This window comes from Anabrus simplex, chromosome 2 (genome assembly GCF_040414725.1).
Source record: "Anabrus simplex isolate iqAnaSimp1 chromosome 2, ASM4041472v1, whole genome shotgun sequence".
Taxonomy (NCBI): domain Eukaryota; kingdom Metazoa; phylum Arthropoda; class Insecta; order Orthoptera; family Tettigoniidae; genus Anabrus; species Anabrus simplex.
The window spans coordinates 1,121,776,435-1,121,803,078 of record NC_090266.1 but is presented as its reverse complement, the minus strand read 5'-3'; the positions used below and the strand labels follow the sequence as shown (position 1 = coordinate 1,121,803,078).

The window sequence follows — 26,644 nt, the reverse complement described above, 5'->3', positions numbered from 1 at the left end:
TAATTAATTAAAGGAAATCTAATGAAGGATAATTGGGCGGTTATGACTCGATCACATCAGGCGGTTACTGGTCACCTGATAGTCACGCTATCACACCTCTGAGGTGCCGTGAATGGGCCATATGCAGATTAGGGGTGGGAGAAATGATCCCCTTGTATAAACCACTGCCGAGGGCGCAGTCTCTCACTCGGGATTTTCAGCTTGGTAAGGGCGGAGCTATATTCGCTACGCTCGCACTAGTTCCTTGTTCTAGTGACTTAAACTTAAATTTTTAAGTGAACTCAAATAATTCGTCTAAAAAAATGAACAGAGTTAGTCTCTGTGATACCTACGTGAATATTTAATGAGCAGTGTCGTATCGCGAAGTTACAGTGCAGAATGTAATAACAGTATTATTATTATTATTATTATTATTATTACTGTAGCACTGCAGTGCCAACGAGCAACAATGGCTAAAGTAGCTGTGACAGACTGAATTCGGTACTGAACCGTGAGTGACGGGATAGTATTCAAAGTAGTGCCCGAACGTTCATGTTGAACGCTGATTAACTGAAGTGTAAATTTTAATAGTGACGTGACTGTGCACAGGAGTACTACCAGTGGTTTCATCAGCAAGGAACAATGGACTTCAAACTGAAGCGGTGATGGAGCTGCAACTGATTACTGTGGTATCCATGGAGCGGGAGTAAACCCAGGAGGGATCTCCTGACCTGACAAAGATGTCGTCATCGTGATAGAGATGAGTATTAATCTTAATATCTGGCGTGTCAAGAGGGGATGGGAAATGTTTATCATAAGCTGAAGCTATAAAAGGTTGAAGATGTAGTCCAGTGGAATATAAAATACCAAAATGGACATGTAGTTGTTAATTATTAGTTTATGAAGTCGGCGACAGGTCTGAGTGATTGATTGTAAATAATTTAGGGAATATAATACTTTAGTTTTGCATGTGGTAGAGATTTATTCAGTTATTTTATCTTGGGAGATTTTTGTTTGATTATTTGCGTCAGAAGACCAGTAATAATGAGTTTAGGGAATTGCAGTTAGAGTGTAATTAATCTAATTTGATAAGTGCATGACAGGAAAAAAATGGTAAGTACTATATTGCGTGAAGGCATGGAGCTACAAAAATCGCCGGCAGAACTGATACCCCAAGACCTCCCCTGAAATACTTAGATAGGGAGCGTTATATTTTAAATTGATTATTTGATTAAATTCATCAGGATTTAATTACAATTCGAGCGTGAGATAAATATCGTGTGAATATTGAATTGATTACTGTATTGCCGTGTGACGATAAAGTAACCAAGTGCTAACTATCAATTAATAAGAAGTTATTAATTCGGTGTTAATTGCCGTGTGAGTACGTAATTATATTGTAATTGCGAAGTAGATTCCGCACGATGACCAGGTATGATCAAAGCACCAGGTAAGTCATGTAGAATGACAGTCAAAAGATGGAAATAATAATAATAATAAGTCACGCAAATATTAGCATTGTAATACCGGTGTCGCGTTGTAAAAGTGACGTGACACTGTTGAGAAGAAATGTGTTGAATTCAAGGTGATTTATGCGATTTATGAGGAATGAGCCCTTAGATTATTTTGTGGATGTACTTCAGTGTGAAGTGTTTTTGTTTCCTTTGAAAGGGAATGTTACGCTTGTTATGTAGGGCTATCGACCCCTGGGGTGGCGGACGTGGCCGTTCGACCTTGCTCCTGGTTGTGTTTTTTTTTGTGCGGGTGTCCCGTAACTGAGGAAAGAGGGACATTAAGTTAAAAGGAAGTTGGCCTGTCTGAACGGCTAAATATGTGATTTATTCAACACGCCAGAGTAGTGGAATAACTTACCAAGAGAGATGTTCAATAAATTTCCAATTTCTTTGAAATCATTTAGGAAAAGGCTAGGAAAACAACAAATAGGGAATCTGCCACCTGGGCGACTGCCCTAAATGCAGATCAGTATTGATTGATTGATTGTATTTATTAACAAGTGACCCGGTCGATAATGCTAATGTTTGCCAGTGAATCATTGTTAATTGTTTGAATATAATATAGATAGGGATTACAGGACCATGTCTTCATCGCAAGGGGTTGTCAGTTCAATGCTCAGCGTAGGCATTGGAAGCCTACAATGCCAAAAAGAACATAGGAGTGCCTCATGTATTTGCTGCATATCATGTATTATTTTATGTGTTCTATGTGTCATGCTTTGATTGTAAATAAGGTCGGCGATGGTTCTATCCATCGGCCCGGCACTGTCTATACTAGCAAGGATTGGTTCGAACCCAGGTGTCATTTCATATTTGTGTATTTTTGTTTCATGTCATTTCATTGGGAAATCTAGGTTCTCATTACAGTAGGGATCGCTCAGACATGTTGTTGCGTGCATGTTAGTTTTATGTGTTAGTGATATGATATAGCCTCAGTGTTATGGTAAAATTTTCCGTTCGCGTCATGTCACGATACATCGCTTCGCGATAAACTCACTCATTTCTATCACGCATAATGGACAAACGTCCACAGAATAATTCACTACACCACTTATGAATATTAATGTAGTTCATCAGTGTATCTTAATGCGTCATTCTCATCACCATCAAGGTTAAATAAACGGGTCTTGTTAGCTAAAATGTAATCCGAATGTGTTCTCATTGTAGTAAGGTATGACCTGTATTTCCTACCCAGTATGCCTATAAGGATTACTTTAGTAGAGCGCCTATTTATTTATAATTTCTTAGACCCATATGCTTCAAGGATCGGTTATAGATGTAATGTTGGAAAAAGTACAAGAAAACCCAAAAAAAATATTTTCCGGGCATTAATGGGTTAAGGCCATGGCTGCTACCTTCCCAATCCTAACTCTTCCCCATCCTTGGGCCACTGAAAACACTTCTTGTGTTAGTTTTACATTAAACCAATAGGTAAATAATAAATATACAGTAAAACCTGACTTTAGTGGAACCTTTATGAACCGGAAAACTGTCTATTGATGGTTTACGTTGTTATTATTATTACTTATATATTAAACTGTCTATATCGAAAAAAAATTCCGGTCCTGTGAATTATGGTTTACCTGTATTTAGCAGAACCTGTTCGACATGGAAATGGAAGGAAATTTTCCTACTACAACGGAAAAAGGATGTAAATTTCCTTCCTAACCATTTTTAGTACACGTGTATTCCAAATGGATTTAAGATGGCCGAGATAGCATTCAGCCAGGAAATGTCTGTGCTCGACGCTGTAATTTAGATTGCAGAAGCAGTGACAGGAATGTAGCCAAATATGGTACATCAATGATATCATAAAGCCAAGTTTGTCCGACACACTGACGAAGGAAAAATAATATACGAAAGTAACGTATTTACTCGTGTATTAGACCCCACCCCCTTGGCTTTACAAGGCGAAGTAAATGAAAAAAAAATACATCTCGCATAGAAGACCCCCAATGTAATTCGGCAGAGAACAACAATAATTCCGCTTCAAAGGGGGTATAAGCCTTACTGCAGCTCTGATGACATTACACAATTTTGTGAACACTTTTGTCCGTACAACCCACGCGATGAAAACCAGCCAAGTACATCTGTGCTCCGTAGTTAAGAAATGTCTGCCTCGATAGCGTAGGCCTATTGCAGCTCTGATCACGTCGCACAAATAGGCGAATCGTTTCGTGTCCGACCTGCGCATTGCAAGCACGCATAAGTCATGTATGCCAGTGTTTTGTAGTTAAGTATGTCCGCCTGTGTAATGGTTAGCAAAATTAGCTGCTGTTGTCGGAAGCCTGAGTTTGATTCTCGGTCCTGTATTGCCAGAGATTTACGTATGGCAGGAAGGTTGATATGCAGTAAAAATGGCACATGCAACTATCTTCCACTGGAGGCCTGTCTAAAAAGAGCTGCACCACCTCAGAATGTGGAAATAAGCTTATTCTAGTTAAGCAATATTCACAGTTGTTGCTATTAATACAGCAGGCGAGATCATTAACAGAGTGATCGTGTAATATCTTGTAACTCGGGCCAATAGGGAAAGTTCTTTTTGAGAGAAGTAGGTTTAAAACGTGATAAAAACAATCCAATCATAATGATTGTTTTACTTGCCAACATACCTCATGAATAATAATAATAATAATAATAATAATAATAATAATAATAATAATAATTTTACATCCCCACTTAATGATTTTCGGACACTGTAAACAAAACATGGTACTATGAGTTCATAAAAAAAAAAAAATGGAGACAACGATCATACGAAATTAAACATTATGATAATAAAATGTATTACCGCCACACTTGTAGATATCCATAAATGCAGCAAACTTTCCTGTTATTTATTTTTAATCTTCCCATCATGGAACTTCTGGCACTGTGCGGGCACTTGATTGCATACCTAACCTAAACAGAGCAGTCTGTCTCATCTCATTTACAGAAGTTTAGGTAAATCCTGAAGTGATAAATGTGGAGAACAAGCATCAAATATACTTAGAAATAAGAGTTTGACTTTCAACAGCAGCAGTTATACAAAGAATGCTTCCAGTCACTATGCATTATATTCGGAAGTACAACTCGCAACATACGCTAGTTATCAGCTGGTTGTTTGGCACGCTTTTTACAGCTTGTCTTTAATTGGAAGAAGTGGTTTCTGCTATACATACACCAACTGGGAAAATCAGAGACCATCTCCAGAAACCACTTGCGAATAGATTCTCACGGTTTGGACTCTAGTCGGGAACAAAACTATTTTTAGAAGTTTCAGAAAAGACGGGATCTCGAATGCTTTCGATGCATGCTGATGAGATGGCAGTGGAGATGTCATTTGGAAATACGACATGCCGGTAGCAAGGAAGTTGGCGGCACAAGACGATATTCAAATGCAAGCAGTGATTAGGTTTACTCAGGTTTACTGTGTGGTAGGCCTACTGCTGAACTGACAGAGACAAATGATTCTTTTGTATCAATAACGCATAATATGATACCCTTATCCCTTTTCTGTACGGGGTCAAGTATGAAATGAGACAAACCTTCGTAGTGAGTTTTTACGATTGTATGCCCTTCCTGTCGTCAACCTAATCAGAGGAATTAATGAGATGAAACGAATGACGTGATATAAGTAACTAAAACTGACCATATTCACTTTATATGTAGGCCTAAAAGACGTGTTTAACATTTATTGTCTTTTTACATTTAGAAATACTGCCTTCCAATGAAAAAAGGCAGTATAATTCAAATACATTCATAAGCTTGTTCAAGAATAGTGTAGAATATTTACATGTATAATTTAAGGCTATTTATAGCCTAGAAGCCATGTGTGTTTACGGCATAAAATTTGAGGTTATCGCATATTGGACCCCACTCACTTCACCGGTTTTTTGTAGTAAAAGTGGAAAAAGAAAATGGGATGGTCAAATATGCGATTAAATACAGTATTTCTATGCTACAACAAATTCTTGAACAGTGTAATTATGGTAATGTCAATGCAGAAGATTATGTGGCCAGTGATCTAAAAGTTGAGACAAAGGTAGGGTTACGGAACATCAAAGAGTTCGTCAGTCATCAACTCCAAGACAAGAAAACAGAAATCAATGGTGATGATGATGATGATGAGAATGAAGACGATGAGGAAGATTGTTTATATCATACGAAGTCCTACCGAGATGCCTTATAGACCGTAAAGGATATAGAGTCTTTTTCGCTAGCCAAAAATGACTCAAAATTGTTAGACATTACTTCCCATGCCCGCATTTTAACTGACAACCGTGCTACCATGGATAGCTGTACCAGTGTACAACTGTGGATTACTGGAAGATGTAAATGACAGTACTGTACAGTATTACTATTGGTGCTATTTCTATAACACATGTAATGTGTAGTAAATAAGTGTGTGTACTGAACTACTGTTGTTTGCTTTACGTTGCACCAACACAGATAGGTCTTATGGTGACTATGGGGTAGGAAAGGGCTAAGAGTGGGAAGGAAGCAGCCACAGCCTTAACCATATTCAAGGCCAGTGACATTGGGGTTCAAACCAACCAGCCATTTCCCAAATGCAAGCGCACCTGCGTGACCCTCACCACATGGCCAACTCACTCGGTTTGAGACATCATTCATAGCATCTAGACATCTATCCTTTCCCTGTTGCCAGGTGATTCCAGAGGACAGATATAAATCACAGGGTGCTAATGAACCTGTCAAGCTATGAGAATGTTTTGTGTGCATCAGCTTCACACAAATGGTATGGCTTTTTCTTCCCTCAGTGCAAAACCTCCCTGGTAACATAATGAGAACTTTAACACATATGAACAATTAAAACTACCAATGTAGTATTAACTCTACAATGACAAAAACATACATTAACTAATAAACTGAGTCACTTATGTATAAATATTGCACAGTCTTAATGTGCTCTTTCCAGTCAAATATTTGGAAATATACTAAACTACAGTGTAATAACTACAGTATAATAAAATTCACATGAACTCTGCTTAACCTTGGAAGCCCAAATCACTCAGTTGGGAATAACCAGACTAGTTTTTCTTACTTGCAAAAGAGTCAGTCTAAATAATGGAAGGCAAGTTGAAGAGGAGTGTTGCCATATACGGTACATCAATGCTTTCATAAAGCCAGGTCTGCCTGACACACTGACTAAGAAACCATAATAAACGAAAGTACTTATATGCTGCAACAAATTCTTGAACAGTGTAATTACAGTAATATCAATGCAGATGATTACGTTGTCAGTGATCGAGAAGTTGAGAAGTATCCACCACTGAATACTACCTGCCAGGAAAGAGTGACTCGTAAGGCGGTGGCAAGTCTTTGTTGTCTGGTGTTATTGCAGGTGCAACAGTAAGACCACCATCATTCGAAGTTTCAGGAGGAGGAACTGGATTGGGAATGGTTTGAATCCCATGCTGGCATCTCTCCTCGTCACAGTGGGCACCGACTGCGTGCTGACATACAGTTGGTGGTATATGCATCATTCTTGAAATTCTGGTACGACTGAACTCGGCAGACCAGCAAAGCTTATGGTAGCGTCGAGATAACCAGATACAGCAGAAGAATAGAAAAAAAGACATCAGCACAGCAGTAATGGCGCCAATGGTCACTTTGCTGCCGACGCCTATTTTTCTGCGCGCTACATAAAACAAAAAAAAGAATAGTATTTATAAAAACAAATCTTGAAAGTTCATAAAACAGCACATAAATTACTAACAGTAATGTAAAAGAGATATGGTACTTGTATTCAAATGGGACTCTGGATACCACAAACAGTTGAAAGCTTGAACTACACAAAACATTTCCCTTTTCATACTTCACCAATCAAATTCATGATCACTCTCAATGCAGTCTCCAGATAAGATCTAATGGAGTTTGAATGACAAATATTTTTATTTTAGTTTGGTTTGCTTTTTGCATTGCATGCACACCACCACTGTGCCACAATTAGGAAATTAGAAGAGACATCAATCAGATAATTAAAAGAATATCAGAATATATTAACTATTGATGCCAGAGGACAGCGGAATTCATATTCAAAGGTATGGCATAAACACCTTCATTAGAGGCTCTGATGGTGAAAATAAACAGCAGAATTACAAATGACAAAAATGAGTAGCTGAAGGAGACCAAATTACAAAGGATGGACCTGGTAGAAAATAGCAGAACTGGAACATGGTGATGAATGAGAAGGGATGGAAAGATGGAGTAAAAACGAGATGAAACCTTAACTGCAGAATCCCATCTGCATCTAGAACTCCTACTCCTTAATGTGCTTGTTAGGAAGTCAACTACCTATATGAGACAACACACACCGACTGCTACTTCAATAAAGATGCCAATTACAATTTACGATGATGAAAACACTCTCTAGGTGAGCTAAAAGGTTATCTCAGACAGAGTAGCTTCCCTTCTCACCATTACCTTGCCAACAGACAAAGCAAACTGAAATAAAGACAACAGTAGAGAAAAAACAAAAAGAAAGGTATTCCTTACAAATATCCAACAATTACTGGGAGGAACAGCAAGGTCTAACAGTGTCATAACATCAAGATCATCTTAGGAAATATACCAGCAGTTACGCTCAGCAACGACACTACCTGTAGTGTAGGCGTATGCAGAACTCCCTGCTCATGTGGGAAAATATACATCGACAAACACCGACCGCAGTCTTAATACAAGACTGAAAGAACATCATCACAGTAGTCTCGTCCAGCCACAAAAATCTGCGTTATCTCTTAAATCAAAAAAGAAAATTTCAGGAAGTTACGGTTCTGGCTACCACTCGCCAGTATCATGCTCATCTCTACTGAAAAGTATTTGAAATACTACTTGACAACTGACCGAACAAGAAAGGAGAGCCAAGCTTGATGACATAAAAATGGCTGCACTGAATAACACTGCAAGAATCTTGATAAAACCAATCTCAATTCATGACATGGTAGCTGAAACATCAACACACTTGAATATTGGAATATTCTGCTTAACATTCAACAATGTCAATGAGGAATTACTTGACAAGTCGTAACAGCCTACACCATATTCCATCATGTTAGGTCTTAGAATGAAATGTAAATTTCAAGAAATAAAATAAAATAAAATAGTTATTTGAATCTGGTCAAACTGACTACTGTATATTATTTTATGAATGTAAGGTTATAATTATTCTAATGTTAAATTTCACCAAAATTCAATACTCTTCCAGAAAGTAAACTAATAATATTTCATAGAATTCAAGATCCAAGCCAAGCTAAACAATCAGATCACAGAGAAGTTCAGAAATTATTCAATTTCAATGCCATTTTGAAAGAGAATGGGTGGCATACAGGGATGCCTAGGAACAACTGTATGTAAAGATAGGAAAAAGCAAACATCTTGCTGGAATGATAAAGTGAAAGCAAGCTTGTAAATGAAAATGAATGTCAAATACTGACAATGGTTATGTAATTGGAATGCTCCTCCCATTTTATACTAAACACTGATCCTATTTTATACTTTTTTATTTTCATTTTATTTTTATGTACTTATTCCGATCATAAACCGATCATTTTTAATCTTTCGTGGGTTCGTTTTTAACAACCATCTTTTCCTTCGGAGAACTAATCTACATACTGTATATAAAATAATTTGTCCTGACTGACTGATTCATCACAGCCGAGCCAAAACTACTGGACATAAAGAAATTAAATTTTGGGCATAGATTCATATTAACATGTAGGTGCTCACTAAGAGAGGATTTTTGGGTATTCCTTCGCTAAGGGGGGGGGGGGGGAGGGGAAGGGGGTTGAAATTTTAAAATGAGTGTATCTATATCTCAAAACTTTAAAAGTTTACAGATGTGAAAATCGGTATTTAGAATCTTCTTTAAAAATAAGGAAATACGTATTTTTTTCGTTTTCAGAAAATCCTAATAGGAGGGGTGAGAAAAGGTGAAAAAGGGGTTGAGTGCCTTTAAACAGGATACCGATACTTATATCTCAGAAACTGAAGATATTACAGGCCTGAAAATTGGTACTTTTGATCTCTTTTAAAAATTTAGAAACACGTATTTTTTTTCTTTTTTGAAATCCAGTTAATGGGAGGGTGAAAAGGGGGGTGAATTTTTAAAATGAGTGCATCTATATCTCAAAACTTTTAAAGTTTATAGATGTAAAAGTTTGTATTTAGAATCTCCTTTAAAAATAGAAACACATATTTTTTGGTTTTTGAAAATCCAATTAATGAGGGGGTGAAAAGAGGGGTTAATTTTTAAAATGAGTGTATCTATATCTCAAAACTTTTAAAGTTTACAGATCTAAACATTGGTATTTAGAATCTCCTTTAAAAATACAGGAGCACGTACTTTTTGTTTAGTGTAAATACCAATAGAGGTGGTGTAAAAGGGTTGAATGCCTTTAATGAGGAAACATATCTCAGAAAGTGAAGATATTACAGAACTGAAAATTCGTATATTGGATCTCCTTTAAAAATAAAGAAACAAGTATTTTGTTTCTGGAAAATCCAATGAATGGTGGTTAAACAGGAGTGACAAATTGGGGTGAACGTTTTGAAAGACTATATCTGCAGAATGTCCGAGAAACGTAAAATGTAATAGATAAGAAAAATGTTCCATCGATCAATACATTTATTGTGGATGAATTACAACACTAGTACCGGTTTCGACCTATCTTGGCCATCATCAGCTAGCACACAAATTTACAGTCATGGGATAAATTATAAAGGAGTTACTTAAGAGCATCCAGATGTCTGATAAAAATGGAAGTAAAATATATTGCAGTATGTTGCGTTAAAATAGCTCTGATTAAAAGTAGTGATGGTTAGAATAAACTAAAACCTATTGATTGAGCATGGACATGAATACATAAACACATTAAAATATATATGCCACATCATAAGACACTAAAAATTATATAGCACATTAAACACATTAAAACATGGTATATTTTTAAAATGTCTATTAAAATTTGAGTTCATGTTGCGTTGCATTCATTCTTCAATCCTCTTGTAGTTCTTTCAACTTAATCAACACAAGAACTACAAGAGGATTGAAGAATGAATGCAACGCAACATGAACTCAAATTTTAATAGACATTTTTAAAATATACCATGTTTTAATGTGTTTAATGTGCTATATAATTTTTAGTGTCTTATGATGTGGCATATATATTTTAATGTGTTTATGTACTCATGTCCATGCTCAATCAATAGGTTTTAGTTTATTCTAACCATCACTACTTTTAATCAGAGCTATTTTAACGCAACATACTGCAATATATTTTACTTCCATTTTTATCAGACATCCGGATGCTCTTAAGTAACTCCTTTATAATTTATCCCATGACTGTAAATTTGTGTGCTAGCTGATGATGGCCAAGATAGGTCGAAACCGGTACTAGTGTTATAATTCATCCACAATAAATGTATTGATCGGTGGAACATTTTTCTTATCTATTACATTCAATCCAATCAATACGGAATATGAAACTTATTAATAATAAAACGTAAAATGTTAGACGTAAAATTGGGTATTTGGAATTTCCTGTAAATGTAAAGAAACATAGTGGTTTGTTTTTTGAAACTCCCCTTAAGGGGAAATAAAAAAAGGGGTGAAATTTTAAAATGAGAATTTCTACAGTATATATCAAAAAACTTAACATGTTACAGAAGTGAAAAATGGTATTTTTTATCTCTATTAAAAATAAAGAAATGTGCATTTTTAGTTTTCGGAAATACGACTTGGGTGGAGGGGGGGGTGTAAAAGTGAGTGAAAATTGTGTTTTCTTTTAATTAGGCTACTTATATCTCAAAAATGAAGATGTTACAGACATGAAATTTGATATTTGGAATCTGCTTTTAAAGTAAAGAAACACGTATTCTCGGAAAATCCAATGCAGGTGTGTGTGTGTGTGAAATAATTGAAAAATTAATTGACTTAATTGTATGAGATTACATACATCTAATAGAAATAAAGTTGTTACAGACGTGAAAATTGGTATTTGGATCTCCTTTAAAAACAAAGATAAACGCGTTTCGGGGGAAACCACCTTGGGGGGCGGGAGTGAAAAGGAGTTGAATTCCTTTCATGAGGAAACATAAATAAAAAACTTAAGAAGTTAGAGTCGTGATAACTGGTATTTAGAAGATCCTTTACTATTAAAGAAACAAGTATATTTTGCCGGAAAAATCACTCAGGGGCGGGGAGTGTGAAAGGAAGTGAAAAAAAAAAAAAAAGAATTATTTTTATGGGGATACATATATCTCAAAACTGAAGGTAATAGACGTGAACATTTGTGTTTGGAATCTCCTTTAAACATAAAGAAACACGCCTTCTTTTAATTTTTTGGGGGGAGGGGGGCTAAATAAACAATTGATTTTACTGTTCACAATGTACTTATAAGGAGCCTCTGTTGCTCAGGCGGCAGCGCGCCGGCCTCTCACAGCTGGGTTCCGTGGTTCAAATCCCGGTCACTGCATGTGATATTCGTGCTGGACAAAATGGAGGCGGGACAGGTTTTTCTCCGGATACTCCGGTTTTCCTTGTCATCATTCATACCAACAACACTGTCCAATATTTCATTTCATTTGTCGTTCATCGATCATTGCCCCAGAGGAGTACTTCGGCAGCCGGCACAATTACTATTGTCGCCGCTAGATGGGGCTTTATTCATTCCATTCCTGACCCTGTTGAATGACTGGAAACAGGCTGTAGATTTTCGATGTAATTATTCTGATCATAAACCGATCATTTTTAATCTTTCCTGGGTTCGATTTCAACAGCCATCTTTCCCTTCGGAGAACGTTCTTGGATTACAGTAGACTCTCCTGGCATATAAATAAAAATTTAAACACATTTGAAATAAACGACAGGAATGAGATTGACCGTCAAATTGTTCACCTCTATAATAAGGTCAATAATGCACGGAAGTATGTCATTCGTATCGCCAGAAATCCCGGACACTTGCCTACGCGTGACAATGGTGCTGGTCACATTGTCAACAATGACAATGGCACCATATGTAATTTACTGCCAAGTAGCGGTCTTGCATCTTGCTGTGGGGTCCAGAACATCTAATAATAATAATAATAATAATAATAATAATAATAATAATAATAATGTTCTGGACAGTCGTCAAATTGTGCGGACCGCGCTGGAAACGGGCCGTGGCCTGGCAATGACTACGAATACAGTCCGGCCACGGGTTCAGTACTGTCAAGGCACCCACGACGAGACCATGCCGGATCTTCTCCAGGATTTGATCCATACTAAAAATGTTTATAGGAAAAGGTGGCAATGATTTAGGGACCCACCTGACCGCGTGGAATACTTGGACCTAGACCGGGAAGTACAAAATAGATTGCTGGAAAGAAAGATTGAAAAATGTTAGGAACTTTGCCGTAGTCTCTCAGAAAACGAGTCAGATCGCGAATTTCGGAGGATTATATATAAAACGTTGTGCGAAGGGCTGGTAACTCTTCCACTTAAAAACTTACCTCACTCATAAATCTCAGATGAATAACCGGACGGATTCTATGATGACGACAAAGGCAAGATCAAAGGCCAAACGATTTGGAATTAGAGATACATTAAAGTTGGGAACTTTGAACGTGAGAGGCATAAAAGGAAAAGAAGAAGAACTGGATAGAGAGCTGGCTAGGAAAGAAATCTATGTTGCTGTAATTACTGAGACAAAAAAGAAATTACAAGGAACAAAAGAAATTGATAAATACACTATGATTTATAGCGGAGTTACACAGGATAAAAGAGCTGCAGCAGGAGTCGCAATATTAATAGACAGGAAGTGGAAAAACAAAATAGAAAGCTACACCATTATAAATGAAAGGATTTTGGTGTTGAGGTTGAAGGTAGAGAGAGGGAAATTAACCTTGGTAGCCGTGTATGCTCCTGAAGAAAACAAACAGGAAGAATCTGAACAGTTTTATGAAGTTCTTCAATCAGTGTTGGATAACATATGTAAAAGTGACTTTGTTGTTCTGGCTGGTGATCTCAATGCTCGAGTAGGAAACAAACCAATTGCAGAAATAGTGGGAAATAAAGGTGAACCAACTTTGAATGAAAATAGTAAATTATTGATAGAATTTTCATCCTATAATCAATTAAAAATTACTAACACCTTCTTTGAGAAGAAAGATACACATAAATTCACATGGACTGCAAGAGGACAGCGATCAATTATTGACTATATAATGGTCAATAAAAAGTTAGGCCCAGATGTAACAGATGTCAGAGTACATAGAGGAAGCGATTTATATACAGATCATTATCTGGTCATTGCAAAAATCAGAATTCTTGCTAAATGGAGGAAAAGGCTGAATAGAAATATACACAGAAACCAAGAGATCTATAAGGTATATTTACTACAGGATGATGGAATAAAATACTTATATCAAAATCGGCTGCAACAGTATTTAGGTCAGATTCCGACAAGTACTGATATTAACAAAGAATGGGAAATCATAACCTCAGCAATTCAGAGGGCAGCAGATGAAGCCATTGGAGTGAAGAAGAAATTTAGGAGAAAAACTGGGCTTAAAATATGGAATAAAGAAATTTCAGAAGCTGTCAAGCAAAAACAAATATTATACCTGAAAATGATACAGCATCGCACCCCACAAAATGAGAAAGAATATAAAAACAGCAGGAACAAGGTCAAGTCACTAACGAGAAAACTCAAGCAAGAATCATGGGATAGGTTAATAAACTCAATAGAGGATGATATCCATGGTAGGCAAGAGATGGCATACAAGTTAATGAAGCACCTCAACAGTGATGAAAGAGCAACTGCTAATATAAATGTAATCAAAGAAGAATCGTGGATACAACACTGCAAAGAATTGTGGTATAACGGAGAGTATGGAGAGAGTAAGGAAGATCAAGATATAGATATCGACATTGAAGGAATTGACCTAATAGATATAGAAGAACTTAATACTGTTCTGAAATCTTTCAAAAATAGAAAAGCACCAGGTTTAGACAACATAAATATGGAGTTGTTCAAATATGGTGGGATCATTCTTAAATTTAGAATGTTACATTTAATTAATCTTTGTTGGAAAAGAAGAAATATACCTGAAGAATGGAGAAAAGCTAAAATAATATCACTTTTCAAGAAAGGAAATCGAAGTTTTTGCAGTAACTATCGAGGAATAAGTTTATTAAATGTTGGCTATAAAATATATGCTAAAATAATAAATAATAGACTTAAAATCATTGCACTCAATCTCTTATTGGAAGAACAATGTGGATTTAGGAAGGGCAGATCCTGTACAGATAATATATTTAGCCTCAAACAGATACTGGAGAAGAGAAGAGAATTTAACTTGAATACTTATGTCGCTTTTGTCGACTATGAAAAGGCTTTTGATAGGGTAGATAGAGAACAGTTATGGAATATAATGGTAAAAAATGGATTCCCTAAACATCTTATTCAAGTTACCCAAAGTCTGTACAAAAGGACGAGAATTGTGTTAGATTTAGGATACAAACTAATGGAAGAAATATTAATTAATCAAGGTGTATGTCAGGGATGCAGCCTCTCTCCAACACTATTCAATATATATACAGATGAAGTAATCAGAAATTGGAAACGAATTGTGCACTCTGGAATAAAATTGAACACAAACACATACATAAATACTATGCTCTTCCCAGATGGTCAATTTATCCTGCAGGATGATGAAGATAAACTCCAGAAATCAATACATCAGTTAAACACCATTTGTAAAAGTTATAATCTTTGGCTATCCAGAACAAAAACCAAAGTTATGGCATGGCAAGGGAAATATCCTATAAGAGCGAAGATAGTAATCGACAATCAACCAGTAGAACGAGTCACAAATTTTAAGTACCTTGGTTGTGAAATATCTTTTAATGATGATGACGAGGTGAAGAAGAAGCTTCATCGATTTCAATATATGTGTGGGACAATTCGCCGAACACTGAAAGGAAAAGTAAGAGAAGATACTCAACTTAAATTCTATAAGACTATGGCTGTACCGACTTTGCTATATGGAAGTGAGACATGGGTAGATAAAATAAGCTATAGGAATAAAATACAATCATCTGAAATGAGATTCCTAAGATCAGTGAAAGGATACTCCCTAAAAGATAAAATACGAAATGAAGAGATAAGACAAAAATTAAATATATTCTCAATGAATGAAAGAATATTCCAAAACAGGATAAATTGGAAAAACCACGTTCTGAGGATGGATAACGACAGAATCCCAAAACTTGCCCTGGAATACCATCCTACAGGAAGAAGAGATATTGGTCGTCCTATGAAGAGATGGAATGAAATCTGAGGTCGGAACAGGCTATTAGCCTAATCCATGAAGAGGAAGTAAGTAAGTAAGTACGTTAAGCATTCAATTATAAATTTCAGAATAATAGTGTAGTGAAGCACGGGTATCTTGCTAGTCTCTTATAAATATTTCGAGTAATACACGCCAACGTCAAATACTGACAATGGTTATGTAATTGGAATGCTCTTCCCATTTTATACTTAACATTGATCCTATTTTATACTTTTTCTACCATGTATTAACTTGTCAATTTCCTTCTGGATCAAACATTGACCAAGGCCTCAAGCCATCAATCATGTTACATCTAGTCAAATGAAGCCTCCTCCTTTAACCCGTTCGGTGGGCGATGCAGCAAGATACGCGGCTACAAGTAACTTGCTTGGCGGGGAACGCGGATATATCTGCCGATTCAAATTAATTTTTTTTTTCTCAGTTGCCTGCCTGCGGAGGTTTATTTCCTTTTCAGTAGCGTATTCTGGATGAGTCTGCCCTCTGATGTGAATTTTTTCATGTACATTTTCCCAATACCAATGTGTCATCCACGAGTTGCATCAAACAGGACGCAGCAAACGTCCAGGCAAGAACGACCTAAGGCCTAATACCTTCACGCTGAAACTTTAGCTCATTGCATAATTGTACCTTGGATGTAATAATATTGCTGTACAAGGGATTTCTAGAAATTATGATACTGAACAGACCTCTCTAATGACATTTTAGAACTGTGACCTGATTTATTATCCCCAGTCTTGAGTTCTTCCTTCAGACTGGAGTGTGTTTACCACGAGTTACACAATATTTATTAACGTACGCATCCGTAATACAGGCTCAGTTCATGATTTCTGTCCAAACTGCATAGACCAGGGTTCTATTACATCCTTTTTCTTACATTTTTTCCGTTAAAATATCTATAACGAATTACCGGCCCCCACCGTTAAAGGAAGACAGGCCAAACAACAATCGACCACAAGTAGTTTTTCATTCTCTAATCTAATAAAATAAACCACATTAGGTACAAAAGCGCCCAACATGATGGCAAAATCCTTTTCTTTAAATCTTCCATTGTAATTTGGTTACCGGTTTACTGTTCCCAGTCAGTTTACGGAAATCTTGTACCGCATAAATTAGGCCTAGGCTACATCGACTTTTAAAGGTTATGTTGAACGCGAGAATATGGTTTCGAAAGTATCAATCCTCAAGTTCTCGAATGCATTATATTTAGTTCTACCCAACACTAATCACAATCAAATTGGAAAGAGAAAAAATAACATTAACACTTCCGAAATTACGATTATTCGCAACCTTGAACTCAGCTGGAAAGCGCGCTCGCTGTACGAGTTAGTACGAGTGCGAGATACAAAGTTTTTAAGTGTAACGAGCGCAAATAAAATGACTACGGCTTTTATAACGTTTTAACACAAAAACGTTAAATTCCCAGTCTTATATTAGGACCAAAACAGTAATAGGCAATCCCAAAACCTCCCATGGCTTTATGTACGTACAGTGGCGGTCAAAATTATAGAGCCACCTCTATTGACGAGATTAAGAACTAGGATATCTATTAGTTCGCAAAATCTCCACGAGTGCCGTGTTGTCAGTCCCTTTTAGACAATATCAGGGAAGACGTCGCTGCTGTCTGTAGTCGTGCGAAAGGAAGCGTTTGAGCTAGACGTTCGAAAAGAGGCATAAAGGTAAGAATCCTATGGGTCAAAATAATAGAGCCGTTTTACAGAAGTCCCGTTCAAATTGATTTTTTGCAGTTGTTTTGGGGGCTAGTGATATTATTTGTCAACAAACCTCCACTCAATATTATTTTGTATGTAAACTGACGTTTGGTTTTGTTTACATTCTTCTAGATGGGCAGAGCAGAGCATACAAGTGATGATGGTCGTATAGTAATGTTCCGGATGTTCAAAAGTGGGATATCCATGAATCAAATAGCCAAAGATTTACACGTTTCGCGAAAACGAGTCCAGAACGCCATTAGACTGGCAAAACAAACAAAGCCGCAGGTGGGGAACAGGGGGCGACCTCGTGTAACTACTCCTCGCGTAGACAGACTCATCACTAGGGAAGTAAAGAAACCCATTTTTGTCACCACCACGACTGAAAGCCATTTTGTTTAGCAACAAAAATGATGTTCAACCATCAACTTCAACGATTCAAAGACGACTGAGATCCGCAAAATTGAATGGGCGCATTGCGAGACAGGAGCCACATGTTTCAAAAGCTAATGTTCGGAAAAGGTTGGCCTTCGCCCGGAGAAATGAACACAAACCCAATATTTGATGGAGGAACATCCTTTGGTCCGATGAATCCAAGTATAATAGGTTTGCCTCAGACGGAAAAGTCTATGTGCGCCGCCCACCAAACCAGGAATTTAATCCCAAGTACACTTTAAAAACTGTGAAATACGGTGGCGGAAGTGTTACGGTATGGGGATGTTTTTCATGGTATGGCCTGGGTCCAATACACCGTATCAACGGCATAATGAACGCAGAAATGTACAACGACATCTTAGCAAATGTGATGCTGCCTTATGCTGAAGAGGAAATGCCGCTGAAATGGAAATTTCAGCACGATAACGATCCAAAGCATACTGCAAGGATCATAAGGCAGTTTTTTCAATATCACCATATCGAAGTATTAGAGTGGCCACCTCAATCCCCTGACGCATCATCCATCGAGAACTTATGGGAGATCGTAGACAAGAGAATTGACGGTTCAAAAGCTACGTCTTAGATAAACTTTGGGAAGAAATCCAGAGAGCCTTGTATGCGATCAGCTGCGACGAATGCAGGCGTTTAGTCGACTCTATGGGTAAGAGGTGCAGGGAAATCCTAAAAAATAAGGGTTACACCACGAAGTACTAATGCACTCCTATGCAAAAACGACTGTTCCTGTAAATTTCATAAGACTTAGATCAAGTACAAAATATTTGTGTCAATTGGCTCTATTTTTTTGACCCTGTGGTCTGGTATTATTTTGAACATTATTGATTAGTTTCAGTTGTGTTATTTATATAACTGACTGTGGTACAATGTGACTCTGTTGTAATGGTTCCTGTACAACGTAAAATTTTGTTTCCGTCATAGTACAAACATGTCTAGTAATAAATTTGCACTTTATTCTAAACCTTTGCCAGGTGGCTCTATTATTTTGACCACCACTGTATGTAAGGTGCAACATCTGTTCTGGTCTCGATAACATAATCGTATTCGATAATATTAAAATACTAAATTTGTATTTACTTAAGAAGGAGCAGTTTTGATTCCTGCCTGAAAGCCCAGTGACTATACAGTGCCCTGAGGGAAATGCCGAAAACCTGTTCGGCGACGAACTCGGAAGAAACAAAAAAAAAAAAAAATCTAACCCTGGACATAATGTAGACGTTTCGCAAGTACGAACATTTGACGAAACTTGTTCCGTCTTCAAATAGAGCTGTCGAAATGCGCTCTGTCTCCTTCCAGTTGTCGAGGGCACTCTCTGCTTTATGATTTCCGAGGATTCTCTAAACAATACAACCCGAATGCGATGCTAAGATGATCCCTTATGCAAGTTCACTGTCGATCGCTTTTCCAGTACAGTACCGGTACTTCTTCAAATTACCACAATGACGGGACGTCAACACCAAGATCCGTGCCATAGCCATCCTTTCATAAGATAGTTTCTTACAAAACGTGTGATCGAGGATTTAACGTTGATGGGACTGAAATTTTTGGACGGTTGATCCGGGAAATCATTTCTTCGAGGAACGGATAATGTGGGATTTTTATAACGTGTTTTAATTAGGATGCTCGCGGGACCACGTAATTTGAACGAATAATACGGGGAAACGTAGTTTCCGGGAGCGTATAATCGAGGTTCTACTGTATATGTAATTACTGGGCAAATAATATCCAGAATACTTTTAATGATGATGGGGCGATTTTCAACTCCAGTGGCATTTGACTTGAGTGAAAGCAGTTCATGTTTCACCCCAATTTCATTAACAGTATGGAATTTAAACACTGGTCTATTTGGTGGCAGTTTAGTCAGTAATCTTAATTGTATAAGTTATAATATGTGGTTGGTGCTTAATTTTAATGTCAAGGAAGTGTACATTTAAGTCGTGAAGTGGTATATCTGGGTAACAATGGCTTGGTTCAAGTTTCCCTATTCCCATGGAGCAAAGCTCTCACCATGTGCTTCGTGCATTCAAATTATTGGCTAGCTGTTAGTAGTGAAAGAATATCTTATTTCGGATTACCACTTTAATTTTGTTGCGCAGAGACCGATACTCTTCAAGTACGTACATTAGGAGAAATGATTCGTCTAATTAGCTGATGTAAAGAAACCCGATGGGACATCATGTGTTTAACGTCATCAGTTAGCCATGGGGAGGAAGGTCTAGATACTTTAACCCTACGTTTCGGAGTATGCTTGCCTAGGAGACCAAGTAAGAGGGAATTGAACTTTTGTAGTTTCATATGAATGTCATCCATGTTAATTACATCCTCTCAAGGAGAATTAGAAGTTTCGAGTCTAAAGTCACGCATATTTATATGTTTAAGTGAAAGTGATTTATTTCGTTTTATATTTTGGTACTTTAGAGAATATGACAGGTATATCAGTCATGCTTAAGAATGCATGAAACAGAAATCTGACCATGCAATAAAATTTTATAAGAATTACAGCAGAACCTCGAGTATAAGTTCCCGGAAACCAAGTTTCCCCGTACTCTCCGTTCAAATTACATGGTCCCGCGAGCATCCCAATTAAATCACATTGTAAAAATCCTGTATTATCCGTTCCTCAAAGAAACGATTTCCAGGATCAACCATCCAGAAATTTGAGTCCCATCAACGCTAAATCCTCGATCACGTGTTTTTCAAGAAACTGTATGTCACGAAAGGACAGCTATGGCATACTTACGGATCTTGGTGTTAACGTCCCGTCATTGCGACAATTAGAGGCAGTACTGTTCTGGAAAAGCGATTGGCGGTGCACTTGTATAAGGGACCATCTTAGCATTGCATTCGGGTGGTATTGTTTAGAGAATCCTCGGAAATCATAAAGCAGGGAGAATGGCCACAACTGGAAGGAGACAGAGCGCATTTCGACAGTTCTACTTGAAGACGGAACGAGTTTTGTCAAATGTTCGTACTTGCAAAACGTCTACATTATGTCCAGGCTTAGATGTATATATTTTTTACTTTTTTCTATTGTATCGCCGAACAGGTTTCCGGCACTTCCCTCAAGGCATTGTATAGTCACTGGGCTTTCAGGCAGAAATTGCAACTAACACAAATTTAGTATTTTAATATCATCGTATACGATTATGTTATTGAGACCAGAACAGATGTTGCACCTTACATACATAAAGCCATGGGAGGTTTTGGGATTGCCTATTACGGTTTTGGTCCTAATATAAGACTGGGAATTTAATGTTTTTGTGTTAAAATGTTATAAAAACCGCTTTCGTTTTATTTGCGCATGTTACATTTAAAAAGTTTGTAGCATTTCGCACTCGTACCGACTTGTAGGCCTACAGTGAGCACGCTTTCCAGCTCAGCTCAAGGTCACGAATAACTGTAATTTCTGAACTTTTGATGATATTTTTTTCTCTTTCCAATTTGATTGTGATAAGTGACGGGCAGAATTGAATATAATGCATTCGAGAATTTTCGAGAATCAATCTTTACATTCAAAACCATTTTCTCGAGTTCAACATAACCTTTAAAAGTCGATGTAGGTCTAATTTACGCGGAACACGATTTCCATCAACTGACTACGAACTGTATACCAGTACCGGTGACCAAATTAAAATGGAAGATTAAAAAAAAAAAAAGGGATTTCGCCATTATGTTGGGCGCTTTTGTATCTAATGTGCTTTATTTTATTAGATTAGAGAATTAAAAACTACTTGTGGTCGATTGTTGTTTGGCTTGGCGTTACCAGTATTAGACTTTTCAAAGTTTGCCTAACTAAAAGAAGTTTCCCCGGTAAAACTGAATGTAAAGTTTCGAGTATTTTAAGTTGCGTACCGGTACCGGTAATTAATGTTTGAAGCCAGTCCCTTGATCTAGCTTGTCTGCCTCTCACCCGGAGGGCACGGGTTCGATTCCCGGCCAGGTCGTGCATTTTTACCTGCATATAGGGCTGATTCCAGGTTCACTCATTCTACGATTACCTTTAATTGAGGAACTATCGAATGTTGAGATGGGGACCTCGGTCTAGAGAGCCAGGATTAACGGCCGAGAGGATTCGTCACACTGGCCATGTGTAACCACGTAATCTGCAGGCTTTTGGGATGAGCAGCGGTCGCTTGGTAGGGGGAAGGTCCATTGGGACTGTAGTTTGGTTTGGTTTAGGAGTGTTTATAAGATTATAATAATACACATTTCATTTTTGTGAAATTTAGCCAAATTATTGATGGTTCATTCGTTCCCGGATATTCCGTTTTCCCGTGTTGTACGATTTTTTTCGTGGTCCCTCCAGAAACGGAGAATCGAGGTTCCACTGTATTCATAACCAATAAATCAAGAAGGGTATGAGATGATGAGGTCATCCTGTTAGTGTGGTTAGTCGGTTATAGTGGTAATACACGACTGGAATATTTTTTTTTTTTTTTTTGCTAGTTGTTTTACGTCGCACCGACACAGATAGGTCTTATGGCGACGATGGGACAGGGAAGGGCTAGGAGTGGGAAGGAAGCGGCCGTGGCCTTAATTAAGGTACAGCCCCAGCATTTGCCTGGTGTGAAAATGGGAAACCACGGAAAACCATTTTCAGGGCTGCCGACAGTGGGGTTCGAACCTACTATCTCCCGAATACTGGACACTGGCCGCACTTAAGCGACTGCAGCTATCGAGCTCGGTGGGAATATTTTTAGCAGTTGCTTTGTTTCACTTGTCTGCTGTAATATGTCAGTATTGAAGTCCCTGAATATTAATATGCCTTCATAAGTTGGTAATAGTCAGTGTAGAATGTCTTCATAAACAGTCGCATATTCCCTATTTGGGGGGTGCCTGTAGACAATAACAATTAATATCTTTACTGGGGAAATAACTGCTTCCGCAAACATGAACTCAGCTCTCAGCTCAGAGGAGTGGCCAGACGTGTAAACTGATTTACAACCGATATGGTCTCTAAAAGGGATAAGTGAAAGGCTGATTTAAGTCAAAATAACAGTCAAATGAAAAACCTGGCAAACTGTAGAAGTATACGCCCCACAAATATGATCCATGCAACAGGATAAAGATGACTAAGGAAGAACTGGAGAGACAGTTGAATGGCCAAAACAGCGTAATAATGGGGGACTTGAATGCCCATATTGGCATGGAAAGGGACATGAGAACATGCTTGGAGCGGAAGGATGGGGAAATAGAAATCAGGAAGGGGAAATGCAAAAGATGGTCGATGGTTGGGAACTCGTGGTTCAAGAAGAGAGAAAGCCATAAGATCACCTGGTAGAGCAGTGACTGGTCTAGGAAATCAGTTGTGGATTACATGATCTACGACTGGGAAATGAAGGGAAACGTTACAGATGTAAGGGTAATACCATCAGAGGCCCTAGATAGTGACCACAGACTAGAGAGAGAGAAGCAAGACAGACTTATCAAAATATGGAATGTGAAGGAGAAGAAAACCAAGGAAGAATACCTGGAAAAATAAGACTGAACTTAGCAACAGATGATACATTTTTTTTGCTATACGTCGCACCAACACAGATAGTTCTTATGGCGACGATGAGATAGGGAAGGCCAACGCGTGGGAAGGAAGCGGCCGTGGCCTTAATTAAGGTACATCCCCAGCATTTGCCCAGTGTGAAAATGGGAAACCACGGAAAACCATCTTCAGGGCTGCCGACAGTGGGATTCGAACCCACTATCTCCCGGATGCAAGCTCACAGCTGCGCGACTTGAACAGCACGGCCAACTCGCCCGGTAGATGATACAAAAAACAGGAGAGGAGGAATGGGAAAGGTTCAAAAGGACATTAGTAATAACTACACAGGGAGTTTGTGGAAGAACTAGTACCAGGAACAGATGCAAGAAGACCCCATGGTGGAATGACACGAGTCAAAATGGCAGTTGGGGAGAAGAGCAAAGCTTTTAGAGAGTGGTTTCAACAGAGGACAACTGACTCAGACAAAAATATAAGACCAAAAAGGAAAAAGCTAAAAATGGTTGTAACAGAGAAGAAACAATGGATAGAAAAGTGGACAAACATGATGGAAGAAGATAGCAAAGAAAATAAAAACGTACTGTATGGAATGGTCAAAAGCAAGAGAAAAGGCACAAGGGAAGATGTTAAAATGATAAAAATGGAAATGAAGTGCAAGAAAAGGAGAAAATCAAAGGAATGTGGAAGGAGTATTTTGAAGATTTATTAAACCCAGAAGGATGCACTGAGCAGGAAAGTAGAAGCAGTGAGAAAGGGAGATACATGGGAAAAGACTTTAAATGGTGAGAAGTGGAGGTAGCACTGGGCAGGATGAAAGGAAGGAAAGCCCCATGTTTAGGTGACGTGAGTATTGAGATGGTGAAGGTAGCAGGAGAGGTAGGGAGCTTTTTCGTGTGTTGAATGTAGTACAGAAGGAGAAGAACACCCCTGAAGACAGGAAGAAGGGGAATAGGGAAGATTTTAAGAAGAAGGGGAATAACATTCATATGTCACTGTGCAAAGATGTTTGAGAAGATTCTGGAGAATAGAATCAGAAAGAGAGGAGAAGTATGGCTTCAGATCAGGAAGGTCCACACTAGAATTTATATTCGTAGTAAGACAACTACAAGATCATTATGAGTGGGGTGAAAATCTACTGAAGGGCTTCTTGGACTTTGAGAAAGCAGATGATTGTGTGTGCAGAAACAAGGTAAGGGAAAACTTACGGGAAAAAAAGGTGTCGAGAAGCAGTGAGGGAGATGTACCATGGGAGTGTCAGTTGTATGAAAGGAGGAGAGAGAACAGACAGGTTTGAGTAAAAAGGTGGGTTAAGACAAGGAAGTACTCTTGTCACCTTTGCTCTTCATTGTAGTAATGGACAAGTTAATAACAATATTGGCAAGGAAAATTGGGGGGGGAGGAAAACTGAAAGTGATTACATTTGCAGGTGACTTCTTGGTCTGGGGGAGAAAAGGAAGAGGATATTCAGGAACAGGCATGGGAAGATGAGGTGGAACAATATGGAATGAAATTTAATGCCAAAAAAGAGCGAGATAGTGATTACAACTAGAAACGAGAGACCTAAGAAAGGAATAATGATTTGAGGGGAACAGAGGGAAAGAGAGTTTTAAGTACCTGGGAAGTATCATAGGGGAAAGTGTAAGAAATGATAAGGAAATAATCGAGTAGGATTCCTAAAAAGTGCCAGAAGCCTGGTTTGGAGGTCCCTCAGAGAAGCAAAAGAGTGATACACAGGACATACATACCTATTCTGATGTATGCAGAAGAAACTTGGGCAATGAGGGAGAGAACTGTGACTAGGATACAAGCACGTGAAATGAAATTTCTAAGAAGCAGGATAGGAGTGACAAGAATGGATGAGATTTTTTTGAAGTGGCGTGTAGCCTCCGGAGTTGACGCCATATAGGCGACCTGAGCGTCTGTGAGGTGGGGCCCTATTTCAGATGAAATCCAATGCTGAAAACATTACAAACACTCGGCCCCCGAGCCATAGGAATTAACTAATGAAAGTTAAAATCCCCGACCCAACCAGGAATTGAACCCAGGACCCCTTGAACCAAAGGCCAGCCGGACAGATGAGAAATGAGTCGGTTAAAAATATAGTAAAAGAAGAGCCGCTACAGAATCGGACAGAGGAATCTAGACTTAGATGGTATGGACACATGAAGAGAATGACAGAGGAAAGGATATCGGGGAGGATGCACGAAATGGAGATAACAGGGAAACGACCAAGAGGAAGACCAAGAGACAGGTGGATAAAAAGAGTGGAAGAGTGTGTACAGAGAACAGGAGAGGACTGGGCAAGAGTGACGAGGGAGAAGCAGTGGGAAGACAAGAGGAGACGGAGGGGCTTCTGTTCCAAGCAGACCTGGCCAACAGCCGGAAACTGCATATAATGATGATGATCGTCTCTACAGTATAAAGCTACTCCTCTTCCTCTCCAGCCAACTCTGCCATGCCTTTAAAGACAATATTTGTTTATATCAACCATACTACTAGGAATGGACTTCCTCAACCAAGTTTCACTCACTCCAGCAATATGCACATTGCTGTCTTGAAGTAGAGCTCTAAGCTCGTCAATGTGGGCTGGGGCAGACTCTGAATTTGTATGAATGCAGTTCGAAGAATGGGGTTTAGTCACAAATACTTCCTGTAGAGTGTTACAAAGTGATGGTAGCGAAGGCAGCAAGTGTTGGGAGGGTGGGGAAGAAGGAGAAGCAGGCCCGCTGTCTAGTTGATGGTCATTGTCACACTTAGAGTAAGGCATAATGGTAATCTGTAATACAGGCATTAGCCAAGAGAGAAAGACTTCTTACCTTCGTATCTATATAGATGTATTGCCAACATATACTTTCACTCAAACACACAAGTTAAAAATTAACTGAAAGAAGGCACACGCACTATAACATAAACCTATCATAAAATTAATACAGGATAAAACAGCCATAGCAGATTGATCAGTTCATCTCTGCACCAAGTCTTTGCAGAACAGAGTCTAGTTCAGCAGGTGCATTTACAAAATGTCCTTTGCCGCCACTGTCCATTAAAATGGCACATCCATTTTGTGACCAATCTCACCTACCCACACATTCCCTGGCTTTGTGTAGCATCTCCTTACGTGTCTGAGTAAGAAACTCTGTTATTAACAGCCGAGTGCCCTT

General features: G+C 38.3%; 1 protein-coding gene across 3 annotated transcripts in view; it reads right to left on the bottom strand.

Annotated features, from left to right (window-relative positions):
• Window positions 1–26,644, bottom strand: part of LOC136863335 (uncharacterized) — a 118,734-nt gene that overhangs the window by 57,794 nt on the left and 34,296 nt on the right. The window contains exon 5 of one of the 3 annotated variants that reach the window (XM_067139720.2): window positions 5,938–7,134. The exons of the other annotated variants lie outside the window; for them this stretch is intronic. Coding sequence (XP_066995821.2) covers window positions 6,773–7,134 — 362 coding nt within the window. The 3' untranslated portion in view covers window positions 5,938–6,772. Of the gene's footprint in view, window positions 1–5,937; window positions 7,135–26,644 lie in introns of those variants that run through there. 3 annotated transcript variants of the gene reach the window in all.